This window comes from Hibiscus syriacus, unplaced genomic scaffold, assembly GCF_006381635.1.
Source record: "Hibiscus syriacus cultivar Baekdansim isolate YM2019G1 unplaced genomic scaffold, ASM638163v2 tig00112800_pilon, whole genome shotgun sequence".
Lineage (NCBI taxonomy): Eukaryota > Viridiplantae > Streptophyta > Magnoliopsida > Malvales > Malvaceae > Hibiscus > Hibiscus syriacus.
Genome location: NW_024063403.1, coordinates 415,784 through 427,017, shown reverse-complemented (window position 1 = coordinate 427,017; position 11,234 = coordinate 415,784). Strand labels below are relative to the sequence as shown.

The window sequence follows — 11,234 nt, the reverse complement described above, 5'->3', positions numbered from 1 at the left end:
AATTTCCAAATTTTAACATTTATTATTAAATAATTAATCAGAGAAAATCAAAATATAATATTTCGACTTCTATTTCAAATATGGTTTCAAGCAGTAACATGCAGTTATGCTCTGTTTTATATAATAAATAAAACTGTCTGGTTTAAAATCCAATTAATTAATATTTAAAATATAGTTTAATATCATAATTTTTATTCATACTATTAATTATATTTAATACTAACTATATTAATAATTTGCAGACATTTCTTACTCGTATAAATGCCAGCTAGAAAATTTAGAACATAATAGGATGCCATTATTGTTACCTGTAAACAATCATTGGTGATTGATGTCAAGCTCAGCTCCTTACCCCTCTCATTTTCTTTTACCTACACATGAAAATCAGCACATGTTAGGTATACATTTAGTGAGACAATCATAGAAATATTCAAGGCAAAACGACACATAATTTGTAGATGAGTAACAATATTCAACGCATTATGATCACTTTACCTGTAGTTTCAATCATGCTACTATTATTAACATGATATGAACCACATATAAAACTTCTTACCAATATACTTGTCATTTATTCCATAAGCTCATAAGCTTATTCACCAGTATATAAATTATTAACCAATAAACCATAGCCCAATATAAACCTATGAGGACCATGTGTATACTAGTCAAATATATGCAGCGAATACACATAAGGTCGTGCCCACCATATACACTAAGTGTCTTGGGTATACACTTTAATGCTAAACCGAATATGACACATAAGGTTATGCCCACTACCTGCACCAAGTGTCTTGGGTATACACTCTAGTACTGCACTAAGTGTCTTGGCTATACACTAGTGCTAAACCAGATATACAGTCTGTTGTTGGATTCTATGGCATGCCATCTATACCCGGTCCCTTAATGACTTACTTGGACATATAGTCTATTTTCATTCCATCCATGACATTACATCATATATATACACTTAGTGATCAATGCCTTTTACATTCAACTTTTGAAGTATTTAAAACATGTCAAATATATGATGAATGACATAAATATCATGCCAATATAATCAAGATAGACTCTTCGCAAGTCTTCCTAATGATGTATAAAACATCCATGTATACTTTCATGCATGCATTGCACTCATATTGACACTTTATATACAAGTCAAAATATAAGCCTCACTAAGCTTTAACTTGATCCTTTGCTTTTGATTTGGTTCGATCCCAAATTTATCACAATTTCATATTCTGACAGTTTGCACTACCTTCAAAGAAATATTATTCTGTATTAATATACACACTTAAAAATTATTCTGTTTATACCAATTAAAACTGTACTCGAATAAAAATCTAACCACATAAGACACTTACACTAGTTCAACTTTTACAATTTATAATGAATTTTCAAACTTGACTTACAAAAGTTGTTTTGAGCAGAATCTGTTGCCCTGTTTTATGACCATTGATTAAAAATTTATATCTTTTTACATGCTCCTCAAAATGAGTAGCCATTTGTTTTAAACAAAACTATACTGATATACGAATCCAACGGTATAAAAATCATCCTCTATTAATTTTTTTTTATAATTTATGGCGATTTTCTAAACTTACTGATTAGATCACAAATCTAGATAGATTTCAATAATTTACATTTTCATCTTATTCACTAATTTTATTAGCTCACCAAATGCACATATATGCATGAATCACAAAGTCACACAACATTAGGAGTCACTTCTTACCATAGTAACTATGTCATTGGCTCATCGCAAGCCAATGTTTGCTCGATAATATAAATACAAATTAAATATGTACTCACCTGGTGCCCTTAGCTTGCAACCTTCCTTAGAAATTCACATTTCATCTTTAAGTTTCTTCTTAGCTTTAATATTTTTTTATCTCGTTTACAATTATAATTTAAATGAACATCATTATAAGACATATACATTTCAAACCACATGTTAGAATCTATCATAGACACACAATAGAAAATAAATTTTTAAAAATTCTTTCGATGTTCATTCGATACTAATTTCATATCACAACATAAATGTTGACCTTAACACTTCAAGTTGACCAATCAAGTTCCTTTTTATCTAAATTTATCCAAACTTCACATAAAATTTTCACTTAAGTTCCCAACTTTTCCATATTTACAATTTGATCATCAACTTTTACAAACACGGTATATTTTAGAAATCTGCTCCCTATAGTTTGGAGTGGTAAATGCAACTTCAGAGTCGTTCAATCCATGGGTGGCCGAGATGAACTGTCGAGTACTGAACTGTATGAGGACCAATAGAGGAGTGTAGCCAATTTCGCCCCACAAACCATGCAGCATGATGAAATCATCATTACCACACTTATATATGCCGTCTTCTTTAGATAGTTAATAAGCTTTCCAAACAACTTCACCATCTTTCAACTTTCTTAAAGCATCAATCCAATATTTCCTAGTGCGGTGTTCAGCAATCTCACAATGTTTGAGGAAATCTTCTAAAGGAGAGAAACCCTTTATGCAACTTCATGATCATCCTTTTCCCACAACCCAAGGGTGACTCTACCACCAGACTAACAACAGCGACAAGCACCTACTAAATCGCCCTCTAACGGATCATCTACACTCATTTAAAGACCTGAATGTATCTACCAAAATGGTTGGAGCTGGATTTATCTTTCTCCTTAGAACCTCGAAGAAATCTATTATTGCAATGTCAATATGCTCTTGCTCTTTGGGAAATATCACCAACCCATAAATTGCCAAAGTGAACAAATCTCTCTTTCTTTTGGATAGTGCTTGCTCACGAATTATACTTTTTAGATGCGCCCAAGAAATCTCATCGTTCTTAATATGCTCAGCTACCCAATCTTTTGGTTTTTCAGTGAGTAATGTGGTCTTGGTGATGAAGCCTTTGGATCGAGTCGTCTTAGTATAAATCGAGTAACATTATGTACATTCAACAGATCAGTGTACTCTTCGATAGTAGGGTCATATCCACTCTACCAAAAGTGAAACATCGATAGGCAATATTCCAGCATTCTGACAGAGCTCGAACAATGGCAGTGTCAATCGGGATCTTCAACAGCTCCACTATATCCCCATATGATGCCCTGAATAGACTCTTTTCGGTTTCATCAAAGCCTTCCTAGATCAGTAAAAGTTCTAACCAATGAGCTTGGTTAACAGTTAGTAATACTTTATCGGACAACTTGGACTCTCCACCAGCGACAAGGCTATCCCCAAATGGGCTTTTCTATACTCGAACCATGTATGAACTTCTGGAACTCTGTCGGACCCATCGGAAGACATAACCTTCTAGTCAATCGAATGATTCGGGGATCAATGTCTTCTAATGTAATGCCATGATTTATGTAATGGAAATGAAACATGCAAAGTAAAGAAGAAGAAAAAAACCAAGTTAGTAAAGCTAAAAAAAATTACAAGAAAACAAAATTTCAATAAATTGTAAATACAATAAACAAAGCAGCCAAAGATCCTAAACCTTAACCACATGTGCTTTAATTCTCTTAGGTTATTCTCATGACTCTAGCGGGGTAGGTTTACTAGATTCTCTACATGACGGTTCGATTCTAATAAGGTTTCCAAACTATTTTTACAATATGCTAAGGTTAATAAAGACTTCGATTATGACCCATTACAGACTTGCAAATCGAACTCAGTCTTGGGGATCAAACCACTAAATGCGTGCATCGAAATTGATATCTGGACAAACACTTAGGATGCTTTCTAGAAGTACTTTATCAAACATGCACGAGGAAGACCAATGTTCCTCGGCGGTGTGACGTTTCCCCAACTTCATAAAAACGGGACAAGGCTCGAGTATAGAGTTTTGGTATGTAATGCAACAGTCATACTTATGTTCAATCAAGTGAAAGCATTAACTAGAAAGAAAATCTTTTTTTTGAATTTTGAAAATAACATAATGAAATGTAAATTAAATAAATTCAAACTCAAAATTTTCAAATCTCCTAAATCGGGTAATTGACTCGTGGCTCGACTCTTAATTACTTAATAGAAATGGTGATATGATGTGATATGATTTGATAATAGTTATATTCCTTAAAACTTACCTAATTTATCAAATTGATCCTAATTCAAAATAATTAAATATTTTTTTTAAATACTATCAAATTGGTATAACATGAAAACTCAAAATCTCTCTCCCAAACCCCTATCGTCCCCAACATCCATTCCTCAACATCGTCGCTCTCCGTTTACGCAGTCGTCACTGTCGTCGTCTCCCAATAAAATGCGATGCAGTGGGGTTAAGCATAATCCGATTACTTTCTTGAGCGTGCTCTCTGGAGTACAAGTGTTTGATTACGTGCAAGCTTTGCATGGCTGTGTGGTTTTACGTAGGGTGTTCATAATTCGATTAAAATTGAATTGTCCGATTAAACCGAATTATTTTGGTTAATCGGTCGGTTAATTTGGATTCGTTCGATTAACAGTTAATGATTCTTTTAAACTTCAATTATCAGTTAACAAGGTTCGAAATCATTTAATTAACCAAATTAATCGAACTAACCGAAATTATTAAATATTTAATATATTATATATATTATTTAGCTTCGATTTTAATTGAATTAACCAAATTAACTTATATCATTTATAAATTTCGATTAATTTGGTTAACCAACGAAATTAATCGAACTTAATTCGGTTCTGTTAAAATATTTTTAAAATGTTCAATTCAATTAACAGTTAAATTTTTTTTGATTAATTTGATTAATGTTTATTCAATTCGATTGGAGACCAAATTAATAAAATGAATACCCCTAGTTTTACGTGGCTTTGAATCGGACATAATTTCAGAAAATCCTCTGTTAAATGCAAATATCAAACGTGGGAGCATTAAGGAGGATCAGGCAATAATCAAAGATCAGGTGTTGCATACGCTGTTGCGTCTGGATTGTCTAGAGCGTCTTGGTTCGGATTCCCCTGTTCGGGAAGGAGATCGTACCTTATGCCCAAATCTTCCGTTATCCTCTTCAATTCGATGATCAAATCGGTTCGACGCCTGTTCCTCTCCCTGAAGTCCTGGAAGTTCATTGTATGATTACAATGGAGAACAATCTTTAACTTCTTGTCGTTCTCGATCTCCGTCACGGCCACGAGGTGGTTAGGATGACATATGACAGAATTTTCCAGGTGCCTGGTTGGACATGTCAGAACAAATGCATAGACCAATAAGTTGCATAAACATGATCCTATATGATCTAAAGCAAGGATTGATCTACATTCGACTTACTTCCATATTTCATCTTCAGCCTGCCTATTGTTTCTACTCGTGTCCTGAAATCAATGCAGAACTCTATAGCCTCACCCATATCAGGGCTTCTGTAGTAGTTGCTGATAGGCTTCGAAAACAAAACCGAGTTCGGGTAGTACACTTTTTCATTATTGAGCTTCAGGAAGGTGGTCGTAAAAATATTTATCTCCTTGACCACCAGCTGTGAGTCACCGAGTCACAGAAATGCATATGATGCCATTTCAGTAGTTTTACCTGAACATCATCAACCACACAACGATCAAACGGATGCATCACAAATATGAATATGACGACTTGAAATATCGTCTCGGAGGTTTCTGCAAACAGAAAGGCAGCGATTACAAGAAGCACTCTTTTGGTTGCAGTTCCCACTTCCCACCAAGAGAAGCCATATGATGAAAGTGACAACAGTCAAGATCGCTTTCACAAGTTTATTCAATTGATCTACAACTATGTTGGTGTCACTTAAAGTGTTTGTTATTGTTTTCCTCTCCCTGTAAACCTTTACCTGTATGGAATAACAGGAAACAAGCATGTTAAACAAGCTTTTTTTGAGCTTAAACCTTATAAATAACTTGAGTTTCATATAGTGCTCTTACCACCCAGTTTCTAAAGCAACATAAATCGCCTCCTCCTCGTCAGTTACTTCTTTATCTGCTAGTTCACTGTCTTCCTCATAAATATTTTCGTACAAGGAGTAGGAGAATGTGGAAAGCTCTGAATTGGTGATAGCATCAACCAACAACTTCATGCGCCAAGATGAAACTTTTTTCTCGCTTCAATCTATGGATCTTTCCCATGTCAATGAACCTTTTGGTTTTATGACCTATACCCTTTTTCGCATTGTGAACGGTCAAATGAGCCGTTGTTTCTTCAGCTGTTTCTTCAGCTGACTCAATCAACGGAGGTCCCGAAAGGGTCTGGATTATGTACTGATAGAAGAGTGATTCTTGTATTCTGTCAAAGAACTTGTTCTTATAGAAATTGGAAGCCAACATCATAAACAACAGTCTTCAACAACCACAAGAATGCTCCAATGACAACACTTACAAGTACCCATGTTACATTATCGACGATTTTCGCAGCGGTTTTTGACCTCTTGACATCGAGAAACAAAAGAACCCAAGTAACAAGAATTGAACAAGCCATATGAACACTCGAACACTCTTCTGCAAACCATAAGCAAAATACAACACTTTCTTCCCCAGAAGGAAGTTGATCTCAATCAAGAAAACAACAAGACACACAAACCAACGAGTGATCAACATACCAGGGAACATAACCATCACAAATACACACCATTTCCAAGTTTTCAATCCCCAAAAATGGGCGTTCTTCAGTTTATCTACGGTTAAGCAAGCTATCAAGCATCCCAAGAGTAACAAAAACATGAACCACTAAATCACAACTCCCTTAAGCTTCTTATTACGCCATTTACCTTTCTCAATTGAGATTTCATTTAGAATTGGACTAGATTTGGTGGGTAAAACACTAACACTTTGCTGAGGGTCCAATGCCTTTGTTTCTATTGGAGCTGACCCATTTAGCGGTTTGGGATTTTCTTCACTTTGAGCATTGATCACCACTTCTCCTCCTCCACTGCTTCTCTTCTCTGCCATGTCTCTTTAGCTTCAACCAAAACCTAGATTAGAAAACAAGTACAGTAAATCATGGATGATAAACCCATGGAAAATACATGATCAGATTCACCTTTAAGGGAAAAAATGAGGAAACTTTGAGCTTACAAAATGCAACCTTTCTTTTACGAGATATTAAAGTAGCTTTGAAACTCCCATTAACGAACAATCGTCAACCTTTTTTCTACTAAAAAACCACAGCAATACCATTCAAATTACCACCATGCTTAAGTACCGAAAGAATAATGGAGAATGCTGTCAGGAAGAAGAACTGAGACTTTATATTTTCACCATGGCAATTCTTGTAGTTATGTGAACTGCCAGCTCTATGGAAAATGAGACGGTTTTTTTAAATCTTTTATAAAAGTATCTTCCTTTTCTCGTCAATCATGCAAATTAGTTAGGGATAATTCGCATTATATGTCACTAATTCATTTTAAAATATTTTTTGTGGGTATTAAATTTTCTAAAACTATAAACTTTAAATCTGAAAGTTATTGGGAGGTTGGTTGTAAGCCTCACTATAGCTGGATTTTAAACAAATTACTGAGGCTGCGGGATGATGCGAGTAGACTGTTTTCCCTTGGTGCTAATTTGAGCATGATAAAAAGCAAATGGATTTAGGACAACATCAGAATTAGCAGGGAGAAGGTGAGTTGGCACAAGATCATTTGGTTCCTTTCCCACATTCTTAAATTTTCTTTAATTTCGTGGATGACCATTCTCGATAGGCTGCCAATTAGAGACATGCTTATTTGTTTTGGTGTGGTTAATGATGATGCTTGCATTGTTTGTGGTTCTGGTATGAAATCGCGTGACCATTTATTTGTAGATTGCTCATATGCTAGGAATGTTTGGAATGATGTCCTAGGGCTATGTGGGATTCGTAGCATTGCTGATAGTTGGGATCAGTGCCTCAATTGGTTGGTTGTAAGCCTGAAGGGTAAATCACTTCGAACACGTATTTTAAAGTTGGCATGGACTGGTTTTCTGTATTACGTGTGGGAAGAACGTAATTTCAGGTTATTCAGGGGCCTTTCTCGATCAAGTGAGGATACTGTAAATAGAATTAAGGAAGCAGTGAAAATTAAATTGTATAGCCTTAGTTTACACATTATAGTTGATGGTAATAGAGACTTGTACACAAACTGGGAATCGATATAGATTGAGATAGTTCTCTTGTAGCAGTTTTGTTGCATTTTCTTTGGACGGAATATAATTTACTTATCAAAAAAAAAAGAATTGTTTGATTTTACACAATTATGTTTATTTTAATGACATTTGTTTAATGTATAATTTAAGATTTATGGTGTAGATTTAGTGTTTAAATATTAGATATTAAAATTTAGAGTTTTAGATTTTAATATGTGGTGAACAGATTTTAACATTTGTTTTTAATTTTTAATGTCATTTGTCTAATGTATAGCGTATGTTTTTAAGGTTTATGATTTATATTTAGACTCTATAAATTAGAGTTTTAAGACTTATTTTTTAACGTTTTGTAGTAAATAAACATAATTTATGTAAATTTAAGTGAACCAAGTTATTTCAGTGGTTAGAAGATTTGTTATCTCTTAAAGTTTTGAAATTGAGCACCGCATATGCAAGACATGCTCATCATTTTACATATATAGAATGTGATATGTTATAAGACCCCAAAATTTTAAAGGATAAATGAAAAGAGATTAAACAGTAGCTAGCATGCTATTCTTCACTCTGCAGAAGCAGTGCAGCGTCCCGATTGTAGATGCTAACAATCTCCACCGGTGGGTTGTGGTAAAGCTTTACTCCATAGGAATTCGACCAAGCTAATTTTTCCATCCCATCTACAACCCCATTATATTTGTAACATTCTAAACCAGTACGACACATAGTTGACCAGTTTAGAATGCTATATGGAACCACCGAAGTGATTGACCAATTTATTTCTTTTTTTTCTTACTTTCTCTGACTTTAATTCAGCTATTTTAATAAAACCAACCATAAAACAGAAATTCATACATAAAATATAAAATAACCTTTACCCTAGGGAGTTTCCAAAATAAATATTTACATTAAAAAATGATACCGACCAACTCTTAATAAATTGACGACTCAAATTTATATCAGGGTTTATAAACATACATGTTCTTTAAAAACTTGAGACGTACTCTGATCTGCTCTGGTCTGGACCTCGGTCTCTTTAGTTTTCCTCAACTGCTCCACCTAATCTACGTAAGGAAACAAATTTCAAACACTGAGTTAACTAGCTCAGTGTTACACTAACAACTAAATCATACTAATTGTACATCTCAGAAAGGCTCAAGCTATCAAGTCTATTGCTCTGCTTTAGTGAGTGTACAAGTATACTCACTCTCTTCTCTATGGTAGACATCATGGTGCTGCTGAGGGTTCTGCATCTCAGAGCTCACACACCCCTCTAGTCTATCGAGGCTAGTTACCCAAAATCTCTGCATCGGTTAACCCCCTCAACTAGCTCACTCCTTGAATGTCGGACTTTGTGCCCAAGCTAGTCAGCTTAATGTGCCTCGCGCACTCCCTAAGGATATATCCATATTGAAACTATACTTTCGACACTGTTAACTTTTTCTAAAGGAACTCGGGTGTCCTGATCATTTCCGGAGCATTCAAACAAGGCTAGTCTTATTTGATCCTACTTTATATCATTTCTTCGTCTAATTAATCATTCTTATCGTTCTCACTTGTAGTCTTATTTGGAAGTAATTATAAGCTTTTGGAAACCTCAACTCCATTTAAAGTCTTCTGAATTTCTTGCCCAAACACAACCTTTAGTATCGATACCAAGCCTTCGGTATCGATATTGCCCTTTGAGTATCGATACTCCCACTAGGGTATCGGTACTCTACTGCTAACTTGAAAATAAGGAAAAAAATGAGAGTAGTATCAGTACTCTTATGGGGAGTACCGATACTCTACCTTGGGTATCGATACTCTCTTAAGTACCAGTACGAAAATGGTGTACTAGAATCTAAAATATGATCCCGGTATCGATGCCAACCCTATAGTATTGGTACTATCTACATGAGTATCGATACTGCTCTTGACACTTAAACATATTATTTTTCTGCTGAAGAACAATATTGGTACTGATACCCCTGCTCAAAAATACCCTATTTGGGCTTGAAATTCCCACTCAAACTCCCCATTTTGACTTCCTTGTGGTTTCCAATTGTGATTAATGTCTTATGTGATATTAAGAGGCATAAATAAGACTTTTACAACATACTAAAACACTTTATTAAAGAATCTACCATGAAATTCTACTCAACATGCTTAAATCTTAACTTTCTAGCTAAAACTCATTTCTAATGATCCACAACAGGTATAAGGAAACTGTGAGTGTGTTACCTGACTTTCTTGACTGTTAGAACTCCTCTCAAATTAACTAAGATTCATTTTCTCTTTACCTCTAGTCTTTGAATTTTCTCCCACCTCCTTAGCTTATCAAAGATAAGTAAATGAATTACTAACTTATCTAAGGCTTAAAACAAGGTTAAGGACACTCTAAATAACTCAAACTTACTAGAACAAACTTAAATCTCTTAATTTCCTTTAATCTCTTAAAAACCCATTTTTGAAACTCACACTCAAAACTCAAGATTAAGGGCTTAAATGAAAGCTTGGAGGGTGAGTAATTGGATTCTTACCTTGGTTTCTTCTAACCAAGCTTGGAATTTGAAAAACTTTTTCCTTTAAGCTTACTCTTGGGAAGAAAAAAAGGAAGATAGAAAAAAAAGAGGAAAATGTATGAGTATTTTGAGTATTGGTTCACGTGAAATCTTCCTAAAATAAGGAGATTTTATCTTTAATTTTAAGAAATCGGTAATCTACACTTTTGGTCCCTCTCCTTTTATCCCAACATAAAACCACCACTTCCCCTAACTCTTGGGACAAACTTAGGCCCAATACTCTTATAAATTGGTCTAAGAAATCTAATGGGCTCAACTTACGGGTTTCAGGTTGACCCAAACTACTGACCCTGGATTCGGGGTATTATAGTATTTTCGGGATTCGGGGTATTATAGTATTTTCGGGGAACATGAGCAAAAGTAAGCCTCCACTGCCGCATAATAAGATTGAATGTGCCACATCACTTAAGAACTTCCCCAAGAACGATCATCCACGTTAATCACCGAGAGAACCTCGCGACTATCTGACTCCACAATGATAACTGAAACATTGAGATCCCAAGCCAATCTCAAACCTTCAAGAATACCCCATAACTCCGCATCGAGCACATAACAAATATTGATCGGTTTGGCAAAATCCATAACCCATCTACCTGTTTA

The 11,234-nt window shown here is 34.9% G+C and overlaps 1 protein-coding gene and 1 pseudogene across 1 annotated transcript; one reads left to right on the top strand and one right to left on the bottom strand.

Annotated features, from left to right (window-relative positions):
* Positions 1-4,798: 4,798 nt before the first annotated feature.
* LOC120183572 lies at positions 4,799-6,906 on the bottom strand (annotated as a pseudogene).
* Positions 6,907-7,638: 732 nt separating this feature from the next.
* LOC120183571 lies at positions 7,639-8,088 on the top strand. The gene has a single exon (XM_039188250.1). The coding sequence runs from the start codon at positions 7,639-7,641 to the stop codon at positions 8,086-8,088; it is 450 nt and encodes a 149-aa protein (XP_039044181.1).
* The last annotated feature ends 3,146 nt before the right edge of the window (positions 8,089-11,234 follow it).